Consider the following 20455-nt stretch of genomic DNA (forward strand, 5'->3'; position numbering starts at 1 on the left):
ATCGGCGTACCCGGCACCCTGTATTGCTAGGGTTGCAGTAGTGCACCCCTGATCCGCACCGAGTGTGACCCAGAAGCGAGGGAGATGGTTTGGTGCGCCGGGAAGATTGGGAACGAGCAGCAGCTTACCATGTCTGGATCAATCAAGCTCTCCATGCTCCCGGAGTTGAACAGGCAAGGTGTTTCGTGTCCATTTACCCGGACGGTCATCATGGAGCTCCGGAGGTGTTTGGGTCGTGACTGGTCCAGGGTGACCGCGCTGAGTTGCGGGTAGCCAATATGGTCGGAGGTGCTGGGGTGGTCCCAAGATGGCTGCTCCCGTCGGTCGTACGTGTCAGGCGGCGTTGCAGATGTTGTCCAAGATGGCGGCCCCCATGAGTCGCACATGTTGTGCGGGCTTGGAGATGGCTGCCCCCACGGACAGCACGAAGCCGATGACTCATCCGGGGGCGGAGCCGGCAGGCAAGCTTCTACACCGCGGGATCTGCAGGCCTGGGAGTCTGAGGGTCGGTCCTGAGATTTTGAGGATTTGGACCTGGCCAGGCAAACCTTAGCAAAATGTCCTTCCCCCCCCCGCCCCCCACAGTCGCTGCAGTTCGCGTTCCGGGCTGGGCAGCGCTGCCTGGGGTGCTGTTGCTGGCCGCAGAAATAGCAGGGTAGTCCCCCGTGTTGGGCGGACAGCCACGCAGCGGAGGCCTAGGGTACTCTTTGGTCGGGGGTCCATGAGGGGGTCGCGTGATCAGAGGTGAACGCGTTTAGGCTTTGGAACACTACTTTGAGGGAGGAGGCTAGCTTCTGATCGTCAGAGATGGAAAGCGAGGAGGTGGCGGCGAGGTAGGCCTCTAACAGCGGAACCCCAGTGCGAAAAAAATCCCGTTGGCCTCTGTGGCCTGTGGGTTGAGTTCCAGTCAGTGAGGTTTGAGGGCAGATTCCATAGTGGTATTGTAGTCGATTAAATTGATGCGACCATCAATTCACGCAAAACAGAGTGTAGAAGTAAACTGTGGCTTTAATCGACTAGAACAGTGCCTGCCTGCAACTGGTCTGCTAGTGAGAGCCACCTACAGGGCTACTGCTCTTTATACCTCCCCTCAAGGGGAGGAGCCAGGGGCAGAGCCCACAAAGGTACCAACATGATACATCATAGATAATACCTTACAGTGGTCCATAGGTGGAGCCCTCATGGGCAACAGCGTGGTACAGTTACATATATGGTGAATGGTTACTGCAATACATTCACGACAGGAGGTGACCCTTTCTTTGTTCTCTGTCAACACTCAAACCTTCCCTCACTTCATTTTCCCTGTTCACAATCTCTTTTTCCCTCGCTCGTAAAATTCAGCCCATTCGTCAACCAACCCCCTCCCTGCCTTACAAGTTTAAATCCACCCCCACTACACTATTTATATCTCAGCCAGGAGATTGGTTCCATTTAGACTCAGATGAAGTCTGTCTCTCCTAAACAGCTTTCTCCTTTCCCAAAACTGATCCCAAAAATCTAAACCCCTCCCTTCTACACCATCCCTCAAGCCACACATTTACCTCCCTGATCAGCTTTTGCCTAAATGATGAAGCCAAGTGGCACAGGTAGCAAGGTAGTATTTCTGAGATGACTGTCCTGGAGTTCCTACATTTCAATCTACTCCCCGACTCCTGAAACTGATGGGGGGGGGAAGAGAAAGATTTGGAAGCAAGCTGAAGTACCATCAAATAAGTCAACTTTTTAAACTTTGTGGAAGTCTGTTGAGGAGTCGAGAACATTTTGAAAGTTTCAAAAGATATTACCAATACCATGCTTCCTCCTGTCCCCGATGTCCCCATCACCCAAATCCTCTCCCATTACTCCTGTGTACCCTCCATACATTCTCTCCCAGTGTAGACTATGAATAGAATTGGCAAGTCTATACTGCTCCTGAAATTGATACAAAAGCAAAGAGACTTTGAAAATCCACATCGAGAAAGAAAACTACTCACCTTACAACTTCCTTCCTCCTCTTTCAGCACCGTGACCTAAGGAAAGCAATCATGATCCCATACTTCCATTGGGTTGGTACATGATTATGCTTGGCAAAAATGGTTTGACCATTGCCTTCTGATATGTGGCTGACCAGGAAACTCTCCTGCTCTCAAACCTGTCAGGCATATTGCAAGAAATAACAGCAGTGATGGGTAACCTCGGCTCGCGAGTAAGTCACGAGTGGCTCTCCAGTGGGCCAAAAGCTTGAAACCAGGCAGGTTCACGATGACCCTTGAATAAGATTGAATGTATTTAATCTACTCCAAATATTTCATGAGGTGTAAAATACTTAATCATTCATAGTCATAGAACAGTCATCAGCTTTACATAGAATTTACAGTGCAGAAGCAGGCCATTCGGCCCATAGAGTCTGCACCGGCTCTTGGAAAGAGCACCCTATCCCCTACCCAAGGTCAACACCTCCACCCTATCCCCATAACTCAGTAACCCCACCCAACACCAAGGGCAATTTTGGACACTAAGGGCAATTTATCATGGCCAATCCACCTAACCCGCACATCTTTTGACTGTGGGAGGAAACCGGACCACCCGGAGGAAACCCACGCACACACGGGGAGGATGTGCAGACTCCGCACAGACAGTGACCCAAGGCGGAATCGAACCTGGGACCCTGGAGCTGTGAAGCGATTGTGCTATCCACAATGCTACCGTGCTGCTTTAAATGGTAAAATATTTACACTGAATGAATGCAGAGGGAGCACATGGTTCTCGCAGTCAATGTTCTGGGCAATCAGCAAGCAGCTCATTTCATGTGCGTATCTATATCAGTTATACAGATAGGAAAATAGCTATGGAAGTGGAACCCATATTAGTCAACAAAATGTCTCACGGGCCACATTCAGAATCCGGCCACAAGTTGCCCACCACTAACTTACAGATTGATGATCAACTGGTTCAACCATTAACTCACCTTTCATGGTCATGAAGTCCTGAAGAAGTGAAAGATAAACATGGAGCTTCTGGTCCAGAGGTAGGGATACTACTACTACTCTGCCACAAGAACTCCCCCTTACAACTTTGTTAAAAGGTACTAATAATGCACAGTCATTCATAGTATCAATTAATAAAGTTTTAATCTTCTTTACACAAAATAAAAACTAAAGGAATAAAATACTTATTGCAACTTCACAAGTCAAAAAATGTTAGCACTCCCCTTCCAGCTCTGTAAGCAGTCAGGGTCAGGAACCACAAATCGTGTCCTTAAGGTTGTGTTTTATCTACGCTTCCAAGGAGAAACAATCTCTTGCTTAAGATGTGTTGCTGCCTTGCACTAAAAAAATATGCTCCAGCTCTGAAATTACAATTTTTCAAATCTGTGCCGTTTCAATTTTTGGTGTTCATCAAGTATTTATAATGAGGCCATCTGGAAAAACAGCTGTCTTTTCATTTGTTAAAACTGCTTCTGTTGATACAATTGTCAGATGGGCTCATTATGAATGCTTGTTTGAGTTCCAAAACCGACCAAGTCAGGCCTGTAGGCATTATTAACAACTTGAAGGGGAATGGTAGCTTTGCTTGATCAGAGATTTAACAAGATTTTCTTTTTATTTTAAGGCTGCTTTATTTGATTGAACCATAAGGAGGCATGGAGGGTTGGTGGAGGTGTGGGGAAGATAATGGGGTGAGCTAAAAAGAGTCTTGTAAATAGCCATGTAAATAGCCAGCCTCACCATTCATGTGCCTTTGTTGCTGTCTTGGGGCTGTCTGCCCAGATCTCACTGAGGTAAACATTGTGGGAGTGGAGGGACATGTTAGCGTGAGAATCTGGAAATGGCACAGCTCATGTTTTCTGACCCCGACTGGAAGATCCATCCCCTGCTCTTCAGCCTAAGGAGAAACAATCTATTGTTTAAGATGTGCTGCCGCCTTACACTTTAATAAAATAATAAAATCTTCTCCAGCTCAGAAAATCTGCTTCTTCAAGAGTAGGGACAGAAGTCATACTTCAGCCACACAAAGCCTTGTTTAGACTACACTACAGTATTGTCAATAGTTAAGCATCACAGCTTGGGGAAGTGATATTGACCTTGGGGAAGTGATATTGACCTTGGAGAAGTGTAGCATAAATTTACCAGAATAGTGCAAGGATTCTAAAGATTAAGCTACATGGAAAATTAGATAATCGGATTGTATTCCCTGGAATTTAGAAGGCAAGTGGTAAGTTGATTAAAGTTTCCAAAGGTGATAGAAAAGGGTCAACAAAGAATCTGGGCAGGATTCTCCGTTGCCAGACACCAATATCGTAATCAGCTATCGGGCAGAGAATCCACTCCCAACACTTAATCAGGGCCGGCTTGACTTTGGTCAGCTATGCTCCACCCCAAAGTGGAGTAATCACATCACAAGCAGCACGCCATTACAATGCTGTGGCGAGTCATTGGCAGGCCCTCCCATGATGCTCCATCCCGCTTGACCGCATTCTCAACCACGCGAGGGGGTGGCCTGTGGAATCGTGGATGGTGGGTCGGGTCCACGCATGGCTGACGTCATGTTCCACGCTGCAGGTCATCGCCGTGTGCATGCATGGCTAGGGACCTGCCCATTCTTGGTGCGGGAGTTGGGAGTTCACCTAGCGCCGCTGCTAGCCCCTCACCGGTCCCGGAATCAGTGAGGGTTCGGCACCGATTTTTGGATCTTTAGAACACCCGAGAAGTCTCCGTTTGAGCCGGCGCTTAGCCACTGAAACGGAGAATCCAGTCCTCCATTTTTGCTGGGTGGGGAGACTAGGACAAAGGGATTTGTCTATATATTAGAACAAGACCTTTTGAGTGCAATTAGGAAATACTTCTACACTCAATGGAACTCTTCCATAAAGAGCAATTAATGGCAGATCAGGTATTAATTTTAAATTTGAGATCTAGTGCAATATGGCTGAGAGGTGTTCAGTTATGGTGGAATAGGTTCAAGGTCTGCTCCTGAATCTATCAATATTCCTAATCAAGTTTAGTTATATGCTTTTTAAATATGGTACACAAAAGGATGTACTACATTCTATATTGTATACTGGGCTCTATCTTCTTTAATCGTTTAAACCTTGCCATAAGAAACGACATTCAGAATGCGCTTGATGGGTCTGTTTTTCAAACTTATTTTCCATTTCAGGGGTCGAGGTAAATGGCGGATAGTCGGTTTTAAACATGATTTCAAAGATTTTTTCATGCATTTCATAGTCCACTCAGTTTATAGAGACTATGCAACCATTTCAACCCCAAATGTTCTGCAAGAAGGATATTTGAAAAAGGAAGTTTGAACAGGGATACAAAAATGTCCACACTAGCTTTACTGCCAAAAATGCCAATTTTGTTCAGGTTGCTTACATTTTTGGTGGATTATCCATGGTATCCACGGCATGCACAAAGTGACCGAGTTCAAAAACGATAAACAAAGCCAATCTTCAAAACAAATGTCCACCAGCCACAAATAAAGAATTCCAAGCTAAGAGCAACATTCCCCCAGATCCATTAGGTGGACATATCTAAAATGGTGTACACAAAAATGTCAGATGGTGAAATATGAAATGTGTGATGCAGTAACTGCACAGCCAAACCACTGTCTTCCTATATCAAAAGCTGTGTGTGTAGAAATATGGGTTTTCACTTTAAAAGATGGAAGAAAAGGTTTGAACCAGTATTCTTATTTTTAATGTTTTTCCTTCAGAATATCTAAATACTGAATGGCAAAAGGGGGAAAATTCTGAAGATGCATTTTTTTGGGAAAATTCTCAATATCTTGCATATAACCACTAAAAATGTTTTATTGAACTGATGTTTCATGGAATTGTTAGACAGACTGCTGCTGTGACAAATTGTACAAGTCACATTATTCAAGAGGAGAATTTATGTTTCCACACTTGTACGCCATGCAGGTGAAATATGAATCTTTGCAGTTTATTTCAAATACTTCCAGTACATGTGACCAAGATAATTAATTTAAAAATAATCAGAGTAGATCATTGAACATAGATTTGCTGATTTAAGATTAATTCCAGCATCAAGACTTCCCATTATTAAAACATTGCTGCATAAAATGGCATTTACAAATTTGTATAACATTTCTTTGTGACAATATATTCAAACCATTTCCTTGCTCGGATAATTCACATAATAAATGAGAGAGGTTCACAATTTATCAACTGAATTGTGCACTTGTCAATCCTTTAATGTTTCGTCTTTCTAAGCATTCTAATCTCAGACTTGAAACCAACTGCATTTAAAAACATAGATTATGATGCAGAGAAAAGTATGTTTAGTTTAACTCTTCATCTCTCACCCCTAAAGATTGTCTTTATGGATCTGCACTTCTTCATCAACATAGCAGAGGGGAAAATGGTTCTTCAAATTATATATTTGACCTAGACCTGAAGACTCAAATCTATATTCTATTCCAAATGACCTCCATCCTTATTGATACTACCACAGACGTGTTTATTTTGGATGAGTTTTTCCAAATCTAAAAACCATTAAAATTAAGTGCAACTGATAAACGTATACAAGATTATCTACACAATCCACTTACTCCCTGAAAAAGCACTTGTGTAAATGATATTAAAATTATCTTGATGGTACAATTGTCGGGTGCACAGGGACTAACTAGAGCAGCATATTAATGCACGTTTAGTTTCACACATTGAAACATCACATTATACTTTAGTGCAAACAACATGGTCACCATTTTCTATAACACATGCAGCCAAGTCATTGCGCTTCTTCCTTGAATAAAATCCTATAAAAACTGGACAAATAGGCATGCGTTGTAAACACCGAATTTTCTTCACCATGTTCATTCCTATTGGAAAGTCATAGGTTTTCATATCTATGGAGGTGTCACAATTTGCAAGTGCCCCTTCTTTCCACTGTACAAGTCCACGTTCCTCCTTTGTACCTAGTCAAGAAATATATATGTTTTACAAAACATTGTATGTATTGCAAATGTACTGTGCTTATACTATTTTAAAAAAACAATATATTTCACAACAGATCTAACGTGACGAATGGCGGAGCAGACTCGAAGGGCCAAAAGTCCTCCCGCTGCTCCTATCTTCTATGCATCTATGTATTTATAGAGTGAAAGCAAAGAACAATACAGCACAGAACAGGGACATCGGCCCTCCAAGCCTGTACTGGTCATGATACCACCCTTGGCCAAAACCCTCAGCACTTCCTAATGTCGTTTCCCTCTATACCCATGCTATCCATATATTTTTCCAGATGCCTTTTGAACGCAGTTAATGTATCTGCTTCCACAACCTCCCCTGGCAGCACGTTCCAGGCACTCACAACCGTCTGTCCAAAAAAAAACCTGCCTCACACTTCTCCTTCAAATCTTGCCCCATGAACATTAAACCTACGCCACCTAGTGACTGACTTCCTCTACCCTGGAAAAGAGTGCCTGCCCATCCACTATATCATGTCTCAATCTTGTAGACCTCTCATCAGGTCGCCCCTCAACCTCCACCATTCTAATGAAAACAGTCCAAGCCTATTCAGCCTCTCCGCATAGCTAACACACCCCAGACCAAGCAACATCCTGGTAAACCTGCTCTGCACCCTCTCCAAAGTCTCCACATCCTCTGGTAGTGTGGCGGCCAGAATTGTGCGCAATATTCCAAGTGCGGCCTTACCAAGATCGGAAACAAATGTAGCATGACTTGTCAGTTTTTATACTTTAATGAAATGAAAAATGAAATGAAAATCGCTTATTGTCACAAGTAGGCTTCAAATGAAGTTACTGTGAAAAGCCCCTCGTCATCACATTCCGGCACCTGTTCGGGGAGGCTGTTACGGGAATCGAACCATGCTGCTGGCCTGCCTTGGTCTGCTTTCAAAGCCAGCGATTTAGCCCTGTGCTAAAGGATTCAATGTCCCTTCCAATGAAAGCAAGTATTCCATGCTTTCTTGATTACCTTGTCCGCTTGGGTTGCCACTTTCAAAGATCTGTGGAACCGTACGCCCAGATCTCCGACTTTCTATATTCTAAGAATTTCGCCATTTACTGTATATTTCCCCTCTTTGAGAATTGTCCCCTCTGACAATCCTCAACACTATCTGCACCTCCACCAGCCTTGGTGTCATCCACAAACTTACCAATCAGACCAGCTACATTTTCCTCTAAATTGTTTATGTATACCACAAACAACAGAGGCCCCAGCATCGATCCCTGTAGAACTTAATTCAATAGGAGCATTGGTTTCCATGACTAGCAGGAAGTGGAAAATGATATTCTGCAAGGATTTGTGCTGTTGTTCATCATATACATAAACGACTTGGATATAGAAATCAGATATAGCTAATTACGTGAGGATTGTACCATAATACAAGAGGCTTGCAGAATGAGCAAATTTAACACTAAGGGCACAATCCCCTCAAAAAACGTCCAAGTGTTAATTTGGGCGCATTTGGACAGGTGTTCCCTGCTGGCTTTTTTGTTGAGATCCAGACCTGTATTTACCCACACTTCATTTTTTTTGGAGCTTTGGGAGTTTCTCCCAGGCCTAGCCCACACTAGAAAAGTCTCAGCAGTGTGAGAAAAGTCTCAGCAGTGTGGAGCTGAACTCACTGGCGAGACCAGCTCCTCAAGAGATTGGGGTGTCATTTTGAAAGGGTGCCCTGATCTCCAAGCAAGCTTCAGTGTACCCCCCCCCCTCCACCCACAAACAATGCCACCCTCCACGTATATGTGCATTACCCCCCACCTCCAAAGTGTGCACACCCCACTATGGGGTTACTGAGGACCCCCCTTTCAGGATCCCCTGCACTCCCCAAACTTTATTAATCCCCTTCATTCCCTCCTTTCATGAACATGGTGCCCACAGGCCCTGACCCTTGGCAGTGCCAAGCTGACACCCAGGCATCCTGACACTGCCAGTCCAGCATCTAGGAAGTGTGCCCTGTGGTGATATGCCTATGCATAGTTCTGCATATAGTTAGTAATGCAACCTCCAACCAGCTGGTGGCGATAGAGATCCATCGCGTGACTCAACATACCCGGCAATTGTCAGTAAGACATACAAGTAGTCAGTCGCACTTTAAGAGTAGCTCCAGGTGAATCATCTGTAAGTAATTCTTTAGTTAGGGCAGCATGATAGCACAGTGGTTCGCACAATTACTTCACAGCCCAAGGTTCCCAGGTTCGATTCCCAGCTTGGGCCACTGTCTGTGCAGCGTCTGCATGTTCTCCCGCTGTCTGCGTGGGTTTCCTCTGGGTGCTCCGGTTTCCTACCACAGCTTGGATTGGCTATGCTAAAATTGGTGTCCAAAAAGGTTAGATAGGGCTACTGGGTTACAGGGATAGGGTGGAGGTTTGGTCTTAAGTAAGATGCTCTTTCCAAGAACCGGGGCAGACTCGACGGGCCGAATGGCCTCCTTCTGCACTGTAAATTCCATAGTTCTCTTTTTCACAGGTTTATTAATAAATCATCTTTATGTTCTGAGTACATCATTACAACGACTACGTCACAGTACCCAACACCGCCAGCACCAGAGTGCGGGTGGAGGCAGGCAGTAGTGCAAAGATTGAAATAGTATTTCGGTGATGGATAGGACAAAGTGAATTGAAAAGGCTACGCAGAAAGGAAAAAGTAATGGGATTAGATTAAGTATGCCAACTTGAAGAGCCGACACAGGCTTCGCTGTGCCAAATGGCTTCGTGCATTTTAAATAATGTAATCTGACAGTGATAGAATATATATTATTCCAGCACACTCCTTCCACAGAATACCTTATAATGAACATTGCAGAACTCTCAGTCAGGTGCCTAGATGCACTGGCCAAGTTATCTTGCTTTCTTATCCCCTCCCTCCAACAAAAAAGTCAAAAATAAGCATTAATTTAATTTACAACCTGCACATTCTCCCAGTGTCTGTTTGGGTTTCACCTCCACAACCCAAAGATGTGCAGGTTATGTGGATTGACCATACCAAATTGGAAAAAAATAATTGGGTACTCTAAATTTAAAAATAAATTTAACGTGCAACCTACATTATTCATCCTTTACCAGCGAACCATCTTTTGATGGTTGCAGGCCAGGAAATCAATTATTTCCATCTGTACTTCACACAAGTCTATTTCCTTATTATTATTCAATTATATTCCCAAATAATTTTAGCAGGATAAAAATTACATTAGCTTTTGGACAAAGTCTGTTCCACATTTCATTTCTGAAGGAATAACTTGCAAAAAAAAAAAATCTAATATTCTCAGATTTGAATAAAGTAATTATTGAATAGCATTGTCACTGCAGTTGGATACTCTTTAAAATACATCCAATGTTGGAAAGTGAATGGGAAAATACATTTAGATGAGAGGGTGGTTGATGAGAGGGTGGTTGAGGAGACAATTGAGCTCCACATAAAATGCTCATGCAGCACAAGTTAAACTAAATCCTATGTAAACCATGACTCAAAAAAACCAATACTGCAGGAAGAGGTACTTTGCTCTGCCTCTTAGCCCACCTCCCACCCCATACCCATCATCCACCCTATATCCATCACAACTCCAAATCCTGAAGGTTTCAATCACCACTCAGCTCAAACAGAGCAGCTTCATTTCATACAACTACATTTGAAATGTTAAATTGGATTCAATTAAATGTGAAAATAAGTATACCTGGAATAGTATTATCCAAGATGAAAGCAAGGCAACCTCCAACAAACATTTCTGTTGTCAACAACACAGTCAGAATTTGATTAATTTCTGGAATACCTGCAAGAGAAGAAAGCTCATGTTGTTCCGATCTTAAAATCATATAAGTAAGGATTTGTGTCGCACCACTACCACCTTCAACGTTCACTTGCTCCACTACCAACACAGTGGCAGCAGTGTGTACCATCTACAAGAGGCACTGTACATACTGACCGTGGCCCTGCGACAGGACCTCCAAAACTCATTCACCAAGGACAGGACAAGGATAGCAGACACATGGTAACAAACCATTTGAAAGTTCCCCTCCAAGCCACACACCATCCTGGCCTGGAACAACATTGCCCGATCCGGCACTATTTCTAGGGCAAATATTCTTGAATTCCCTTCCTAAAATCAATGTGGGTATATCTACAGTAAGTGGACTTCAGAAAAGTGGCTCACCACATTGAGGACAATTAAGGATGGGCAATAAATGCTGGCCTGGGCAACAATATCTTTAATTTATTATTTCACAGGGTCTGGGCAATGTCCTAAAATTAAGCAATGAAGAAAGAGGAAAAAAAAAGATGTTTTCACTTAATAGAACTGGTTGAATGCTGTAGATGAACTCCCAGAGACCATGGGCAGGATTTTGGGAGGCTGGTGGTGCAGAATCCAATTCGTGTTGGGTGTCTATTTGTGGTGTAGTGCATGTTTGGGACGCACATTTGATCCTGACAACAGGGTCATAGTCCTAAAGTGTAACTAACTTGAGGCTCAAAACTAGGAAAAATATATTTTTGTTATTCTGGATATAGTGCAGCCTAGTCTTATATTTTTGTAATGCAGAGCCATTACACATATAAATGCTCTATCTTCACATGGGTTATCAGGTTGTGGATTAGATGACTAGAGTGTGCTGCAGGATGATGCCAATGGTGTGGATTCCACCCCCCCTGCCAGACGTAGTATTTTATGGAGCCATTCCTCCTTGCCTTGCTCCATGCCTAATGTGGAGTGATGCCTCTAGAGCTGTAAAACCATTTGTTCTCTCTAATGGGCAGAGATGCCTATGATCCTTCGGGGACTGTGGGCTGTGAAAGTATTACCTAGTACAAACCCATAAAATGAGTTCTCAAGTGTATACAACTTGCTCTATTATGGTCATTAAGGAACCATATGCCTTTACTTATTAGAGCAGCACTTTGGATCTTGCCCTTTACAATTACATACAACACACAATTACATATAACACACAATCATCAGGTTCCAGTAGGTTGCTTACTTGTATTAATAACAGTAGGGTTTGCATCCAAATAATTTGGCAGCGTTAAACCAAAAAACATAGAGAACCCCAAGACAAAGAGATTGCGGGAAGAATTCATGTCTACAAACTGAAGATTGGAAAGCCCAACAGCAGTGATCATTCCTGAAAAATAAAAGACAACAGCTTAAATGAACAAAAAGATACTGCCAACAATTTCAAAACAAAACATCTAAAACACAGCACAATTATTGCTGAAACGCAGCACAAATTTTTGCTAATAAGTGTGTAAGTTAACAAAGTGGTTTCCACCAAATCGGTTTTGTAAAGGAATTTATAGAATAATGGACAGTGTGGTGTTCAGTAACAGTGCGGTTCCATCACAAAAGATGTTACAAAAATAAAGGCTTAAAAAAAACCTTTGGCTGCATTTACCATAAATCCAACGATGTATGATGTTTTCTTTGAAATTTAATGAGTGGGTCCATGGGGATTTGAACTGTTCATTGCAACTTCATCACACTAATCAGAAACCTTAAAATGCTTCTTCCACCAAAGGCACAGCAGATAAGGAGTTTCATTCTCTCCAGACATTTAAAAGCAGGACAACCATTACTTTATATTTTAATTATTTATGTAACACGACATACCCACATAATATCATCATATTGATAAAGAAGCAGACCTCCCTATTTGTCTGATGAGGTTTATACTGTGTGTACTTTCACTGCCTGCATTGCTGCGGAGTGTGACATTTCATTCGGAAATACCATTTAATATCAAAGCATTATAAAATTGGGAGTCTCTCTGCCTTTGCACAACTCAAAGCATGATATTGGATATTCTAGATTGCACGATCATACTTTGTGAAAATGGCAACAACCTTTCTTACGGCTGCAATTTAGCAGCTGACAATGGACAGTGCTCGATTTGGTGGTCAATATCTAGTTAAACATGAACTAGATAAGGGTAAGCATCTCACGGTTTAAGGATAAACCAGTGTTTGAGGAATTTGAATCTCTGAATTGTTGACCTCAAAAGAGTGAACAAAGACTTTTTGAGCTCAATTTGGGAGAGAGATCAGATTGAATGAATATTGGCAACTATATTGCATTGTGCGATTTGAATCCCAGAAGAGTTAATTAGATCTGGGTGAGTGAGAGAGAAATATCTGAAGGACCAGAAAACATCGGAAACAGTTGAAATATCATAGTTGAAAGTTTTTAATGCAGCCTAAGTGTTGTACTTGTGCCCACTTCCTAGCCCATCTGAGAACCAACCTCTTAGACATTATCCTACAGAGGCCAACAAGAATGCTAATTTCTAAAAGACCTTCACTCCAACTAAAGGTATTAACTCAACCAAGATGAATTCAGGTCTGTATTGGCTGAATTATAAATTCAATTTTTCTCATTGCAGCTGTATTTAACCTTTTACGTGTGTGATCATGTGAGAGACGAGTGATTAAAACATTGCATTTGAACATCCAGTCCAAGTGTCTGGTAATAAATAACCTTCTCTCAAGTTTTAAAAATCACAAAGTTCCTGCTAGGATTTAATTTCAAATTAAGAAAAATCATGGTTGGGAAATACACACATCTTACACACTGACATCCCAATTATCTTATCCATAATAATACAGTTCATATAAAACAGTCCACGTGAAACAAGATGAAGTTTCAAGTTTGATACTTCAACTTACCAAACAAAGTGCAAAACATGCCTCCAAGAATGGGATCTGGGAGTGAAGCAAACAGTGCTGTAAATTTCCCGACTGTCCCCAAGACCAACATAATAACAGCTCCATACTGCACTACGCGCCTACTACCAACCTTGAAAAACAGAGTAATATTATTTAGAAAAGTTAAACTAACAGTGCGATTCCTTGTTTTATGGAGCTCAATTACAAGAATAGTAGTTCTGTGAAAATCCACAGAAGGCACTGAAACCTCAATTTGATGCACCAACCATTCTGGTAAGAAATCTTTAATTTTGCCTTAATGGAAATATTAATAATCTATATTGCAAATAATTTGCTTATTGGAATGAAATGTTGAATTGAAAACAGTGGCTGTGCTTTTAAAGGGTCAAAATTTCAACTGTGCCTCAGTAGATTTGTATGAAAATCTATAGTGAATCCAATAATATTGAGCAGCTTCACAAAATGTTGTTAATGGTAGGATGCCTAATGTTAAAAAAAATATTTATATCAGATGGCAAAACCACATTCAGCTGCGGATTAATGAAATGCTTACATTTTGATGGTAATCAGAGAATGAACTTTGATCAAGTGGGGTAAAAATAAACGTCAGATAGGTTTACCCGTTTGTTTGTGCAATCTTATTGACATTATAATCAAAAATTAGAGCAAAATTGATTGAACAAAATAAAAGGTTTTGAAGAATTGGTGATCAAATCGCAAAAGGTTGAATACACGATTTTAGACTCAATATTCCGTGCAGAATTCTCACAAACATGAAAACCTTTTGTTATTTGAAATTTTGTAATTTATTTTGTCATCCAATTGGTCATGATTAAACAGTTGCTATAATATTTAAGTAGTTGTTACCATAGCCACCAACTATTTTCAGCCCTCAATGCTCATTGAAGATTCCTACTCCTAAAAATGATCCAAGCTTTGTTCAGTGCTGCTAAAAGGCATCTAGTGATCTTTTTCTACAATGTGATCAGTAGAAAAAGTACAACATATTCACAAAAGAATTGTCAACTTGCATCATGAAGTCACTATATATAAATATATCTAAAAATATACAGAAAAACAAAAAAAAAAAATACATATATCAGTTTCATGAATTCACCAGAGTGAATCGTTCTAGTTATCAGATTGTTGCCAAGGTAACTTGACACACTGGCTGGATTCTGTTATTGCAATGTGGTTTTCGCGGCATTAGATGCACCTATAACACCATTTCAAATCTAAACCTCATTCAACTGGTATTTTTAATAAAAAGGAAAATCTTGAAAATTAATTATATTGTATGAAATTGATGTTTACTGCAGGATATTCTTTTCAGGCTGGTTTGCTTCAAGCATAGGGGTGGCTCACAGGCCCCATTTTCTAATAGTAGGCCAATCTCTCTTTTCCTGTCTCAACCCTCCCCATCTTGATAAGCGTGTCCTATAACCACAGACCTCTGCACCATAACCCCCATCCTCCTCACAGGGCTGTTCCCAAAGAATCCCCTTCTAACCACCACTCTCTCCCAAGCTCCTGGTTGTTCTTTACTGGGACTGAATCATAGAATTTACAGTGCAGAAGGAGGCCATTCAGCCCATCGAGTCTGCACCTGCTCTTGGAAAGAGCACCCTAAGCAAGGTCAACACCTCCACCCCATCCCCATAACCCAGTAACCCCACCCAACACCGAGGGCAATTTTGGACACTAAGGACAATTTTATCATGGCCAATCCACCTAACACCTGCACATCTTTGGACTGTGGGAGGAAACCGGAACACCTGGAGGAAACGCACGCAGACACGGGGAGGATGTGCAGACTCCGCACAGACAGTGACCTAAGCCGGAATCGAACCTGGGACCCTGGAGCTGTGAAGCAATTGTGCTATCCACAATGCTACCGTGCTGCCCTTAAATGCTAACCCAGAAGTGGCCACTGCCCCCAGTGGCATTGCATTGACCAGAGATGCCAGCCACCTCATTAGCCAGCATCTCGAAGGTGGGACTTCGTATCCAGATTGGGGTGGAGTCTCATGCTATGCCACTTAACACCTCTCGGAGTACGGAATGCTCCAGCAGGCTGCCTCATACCAGAGGAGGCTTCAACAGCAGGTCAGTAACTCTACCACCTATTAAATCGTGCCCCTTATTGTGGAACTTAGCCACGCGCCTGCCCTTCCCTAAAGTTGTAATCAAGATTATTGTTGTCTTTAATTGGTTTATGGATTTCTGAAGCTAAAAATTATGAAATGGTCAAGATGGCCATTCTAAGTATGTTTTATGGTTGAATGCATCTGGGTACAACTTAACCCAGTGTTTTTCAAACTTTTTTTGCAGGACCCATTTTTACCAACTGGCCAAACTTCGGGACCCACGCCAGCCGACCTTCGGGACCCAAGCTGGCCGACTTTCGGGACTCACCATTTTCTCTTTCCTTGTTTGCTGCTGACAAAATGGAGAAATCGCAATCGCGCCCAAAGCATGCGATGCCGAAGGTTGGGGGCCGTGACCTGCTCTCTCAGGCAGGAAGATTACATAGAATTTTTTTTATTTTTTTTTTAAATCTGGTGTCTCCGATTGCACAAATTGGCTTCAGCCATAGCAGCCAGCTTTTATATTCAATATTTGTTCATTTTTTGTAAAGTGTAACAATGTTGTTGCACAGCACGTTTAATCAAAGAGACCAAAGCCCATGTCATTGCCAGACTCCTCAGATTCTTCTCTTCCTTTTTCTCTTCATCAGCAACAGGGGCAGCAGTGGAAACAACTGCTGCAGCAGCTGGGGCACTGCTACCAGCACCAACATTGCAGATCAGACTATTGACGTCAATATTAGCCAATGCCTTGGCAAACAGACCAGGCCAGAAAGGCTCAATGGTTACACCAGCTGTTTTAATCAGGGCATTGAGTTTGCCTTCGGTGATAGGGACCTCGCCGTCGTGCAGGATGAGCGCACTGTAGATGCAGGCGAGTTCCCAGGTGGAGGCCATGGATCTCGGTGGGTGGGTCCGATGGTGCTAATCACCGGGGGGGGGGGGAAACTCGGCCTTCGCTTAGTTCAGAACCGAGCACTTCCGCACCGGGCAGAATGCTCAGCAACTGACTATGTCGGCTGCGAGCGGCCTTTTTACCATATAAAAAAATGAGACCACACTGCGCATGCATGCCTGCTCATCAGTGCGCAGCGCAAAACTCTGCGCATGCACACCGATGAGTGGGCACGCACACGCTGTAGGACTCTTTTAAAAAAATATATGGTAAAAAGGCCCCTCGCAGCCGGCATAGTTAAAAGCCGGCTGCTGCACGTGAATTTGCTCTTGCTGCAGTTCCAGCAATACCAATTGCCTTCCCCACTGCCACACATCCTCCACAGGGATCAGGGATGGCCACAAAATGTACAAGACTTCAGTGTCAATAGGCAGAGGACTCGCTATACTCCCAAGTGCAAGCAGCAATGTCTCAAGCTCTCAAGGCAGGCCCAAGTCCTGGCTAGATGGTCAAGCATGCTACGTTACCTTTAGGCAGAAATCCTTCCTCTGAAAAACTGGCTATGTCATCCGACCCATCCATCCCAATGGTGTACCACACAAGCAGCAAATAATAAAATAAAAAGCACAATCAATTGACATGGATTTTTAAAAAAGGTACTTTTGTAATCCCCAGGACCCCGATATTTGGGCTGGATGATGTAGAACCATTTCCTGTTCCAAGTAATCCTGCAATGATGCAAGATATTCCTTCAGTGAAGATCCCTCTGGAAGGCAAAAGGAATACTCAAGTTTACAATCATTTTCATGCACAGAAGTAGAGTGAAAAATTAATCCCCCTCTTTTACAAACAGAATTTGGTAACATATTAGTAACATACAAAAAGAAATAGCCCATTCAGCCTCTCGAACCTGCTCCATCATTCAACTATGATGTGGAGATGCCGATGTTGGACTGGGGTGGGCACAGTACAAGTCTTAAAACACCAGGTTAAAGTCCAACAGGTTTATTTGAAATCACTTAGATTTCGGAGTGCAGCTCTTTCATCCTGGATTGTTTGCTCAGAAGTCGTTCAGTTTGCTGCAAGGCACATGTCACCATCATTGGATTTTCATGATTATCAGAAACCATCTCTTCAGTGGTTATCCTTTGTCAGAAAGTAAGTATCCTTGATGGAAAGCATAAAGCTGTGGCATCTGAGAGTATAACAATCTTTGTCACAGGTAGGCTTACATTAACACTGCAATGAAGTTACTGTGAAAAGTCCCTAGTCTCAACATTCTGGTACCTGTTTGGGTACACTGGGGGAGAATTCAGAATGTCCAATTCACCGCATGTCTTTTGGAACTTGTAGGAGGAAACCGGAGCACCTGGAAGAAACTCACACAGACACAGGGAGAACGTGCAGACTCCGCAGACAGTGACCCAAGCTGGGAATCGAACCTGGGACCTTGGCACTGTGAAGCAACAGTGCTAATCACTATCTGAGTATGCAAGCACCATGGCTAGTTCCAGCGTAAGCCTTAAACACACGTCTGCAGGTTTGACAGAGTGATCACAGACCAATTGAGCTGAGGAATGAAATATCGTCCTGGTTCATGGGATGGTCATGAGTGCCATTTCAAACTTAGCACGGGAGGGAATCCAGCAATGCACAGAATCCCTTGGCTCCCAGCGCGACTGTCCACAACAGTATGTACTGTTGGCTCTCCGGAAGAGTGATCTGTCACTACCTTGATGCAATGATGTGTAGCAGATTGGGAAATGCCCCACTTGTCTCCATGTGGGCCCCTGGAATGAGCCCTTGGGTTAGAGATTCAGGGCCCCCTCACCTCCTCTGCCATCATGGTGCACAACTTGGGAAGGTACAAATTTTTGCTAACACTGTCGCCATGATGGGTTGTCTAGATACCCTGGCCACTGGCTACCTTCAACTCAATGCGGACTTCTTTTTCTCCTTTGTGTCTTGCTCCTGCTTCTCCATCGCAATATTGCCCATGTGAGGGAGTAGGAGGTTGGAGCTGGTCGAGTCTATGTCCTCACTTCCTCTCCTGCCACCCCCTCATCAGGTTCACCTCCTACAGATGTATAATGCCCATAGCTCTGAACGCTGCAGTTCTAACTGAGACAACAAGCTGCTTTGACAGTTCTTAGCCCACCCTCCTCTCAGTCCTCTTTCTAGAGAGCCCTTCCAGGGGCATGATCTCATTGAGGGGACCATGACCCCTGGTCATTGACTACCCAACTCAAGAAAATCAAAAGTTTTACTGCATAGCTGCAGAGTGCAGCAATGCAAACTGCAGCAATGCAAACTGCTGCTACCACATTGCTACCCTTCATACTGGTGCGTGCATCGTTAAATCAGGAGGATCCTATTGCCTCATTAACAAGCTTAAGTATTTTTCAATTGCTAGTTTCGAAAATGTAAGTGGTTTACAATCTGCCATTAGTAGAATTCATGCCTGGCACGATAATGTCGGGAGCCCCCTGTCTTCCAATCTTATGCCACCCTGTCCCATTACTGTGGCCATTATATTTTGCACTTTGAAAAATTGTTAGCCAGAAAACTGCCCCATATTGGTTCAAAAATCTATTCAACTTAATTTTATGCCAGAAAAAAAAAAAAGTGTTCACAGAATCTACTTTGGAAAGAAGCTTTACCTGTTCAAAGCATGGATAGGTGGAGGTGGCGCCCCAGCCAATCTAGCACAGGCATAATAATCACCTATAGATTCAATGATACCAGCCAGTGTTGCACTGAACATTCCCAGCACTCCAGCTGCTGTGACTGTTGGTAAACCCCACTGACCTGCAAAGAATCAAACCGTCTTCAGAAGAGCATTAAAAAAATAGTATTTCCACCTTTAATAAAAAGATTGCATTCCATGTTACTGCCGTTTATGTTTAACTTTAACAACATTAATATGAAAAAGAAAAAGCAACAGCTCATGCTTAATCATACATTATTACTTCAACCTCACCCATCAAAACATAAAACGGGAGCGTAAAATCAGCAGCACATTTTACAGCATACACAATGTGGACTTCGGAATTCAATAGAATATAAAATAAAGCATGCTGTCAATTTGTCTATCGGTCCATGGTGTGGATCAAGTTCACCCAGTGTTCTGCTTTGAAAAAGAGTTATTATGCACATCAGGTGGCTGGACAGTTGGTTTGTGATGCAGAGCGGGGTCAATAGCATGGGTTCAATTCCTGTACCGGCTGAGGTTATTCAGGAAGGTTCGCCTTCTCAACTTTGCCCCTTGCCAAAGGTAGGGTGATCCTCAGTCGCCACCCGTCAGCTCTCCCTCTCAAAAGGGGGAAACAGCCTATGGTCGCCTGGGGCTGCATGTTCCTTACCTGCATATTGAACAAAATATCGCGTAAACCATTCACTTCCATTTTCCATGGCACTTACATGGATACGGCATGCGAAACCAAGGCGCTGTTGACATTATTTCACCTCTGGCATCTGTTCGCGCTTTGAATCCATACTGATTAGGATTTTTTGGAAATACATCAGTGAGAGTTAAAAGATAGCAAATTAGCCAGACAATCATAATAGCCATTATAATCTAGAAAAAAAAGCAGAGACAATTACTACAGGAGGAGTCCTCACTCCGGATTCATTTATAATACAGGAGTTAATTAACAAAAAAGAACTACTCACAATTGTCGTTTAGATACACCAGAGTGCATTTTAAACCAATTGTATGGAATATTCCAAAACTGTCCAGTTTGATACTTATTTCATTCATTCTTGATTAAAATTTTGATTTCTGTAGCTAGTCATTTGCAAGGTTTTGTTAACTGTCTTTTCAATAAATCTCCAACATTTCCTTGCTGTTAA

At 42.7% G+C, this 20455-nt stretch overlaps 1 protein-coding gene across 6 annotated transcripts in view; it reads right to left on the minus strand.

The window, feature by feature from the left end:
• Positions 1 to 5899: 5899 nt before the first annotated feature.
• slc23a1 (solute carrier family 23 member 1) overlaps positions 5900 to 20455 on the minus strand; it is a 91673-nt gene continuing 77117 nt past the window's right edge. For 4 of the 6 annotated variants that reach the window (XM_038795648.1, XM_038795646.1, XM_038795651.1 and 1 more), the window contains exons 9-15: positions 20024 to 20180; positions 19264 to 19411; positions 17264 to 17369; positions 13622 to 13751; positions 11941 to 12084; positions 10641 to 10736; positions 6677 to 6918 (exon numbers count right to left, since the gene is read on the minus strand). In XM_038795648.1, the coding sequence (XP_038651576.1) occupies positions 6677 to 6918; positions 10641 to 10736; positions 11941 to 12084; positions 13622 to 13751; positions 17264 to 17369; positions 19264 to 19411; positions 20024 to 20180 (1023 nt within the window). Of the gene's footprint in view, positions 6919 to 10640; positions 10737 to 11940; positions 12085 to 13621; positions 13752 to 17263; positions 17370 to 19263; positions 19412 to 20023; positions 20181 to 20455 lie in introns of all 6 variants that reach the window. The other 2 variants (XM_038795650.1, XM_038795645.1) reach the window with 2 other exon arrangements.

This window comes from Scyliorhinus canicula, chromosome 4, assembly GCF_902713615.1.
Source record: "Scyliorhinus canicula chromosome 4, sScyCan1.1, whole genome shotgun sequence".
In the NCBI taxonomy this organism is placed as follows: Eukaryota; Metazoa; Chordata; class Chondrichthyes; order Carcharhiniformes; family Scyliorhinidae; genus Scyliorhinus; species Scyliorhinus canicula.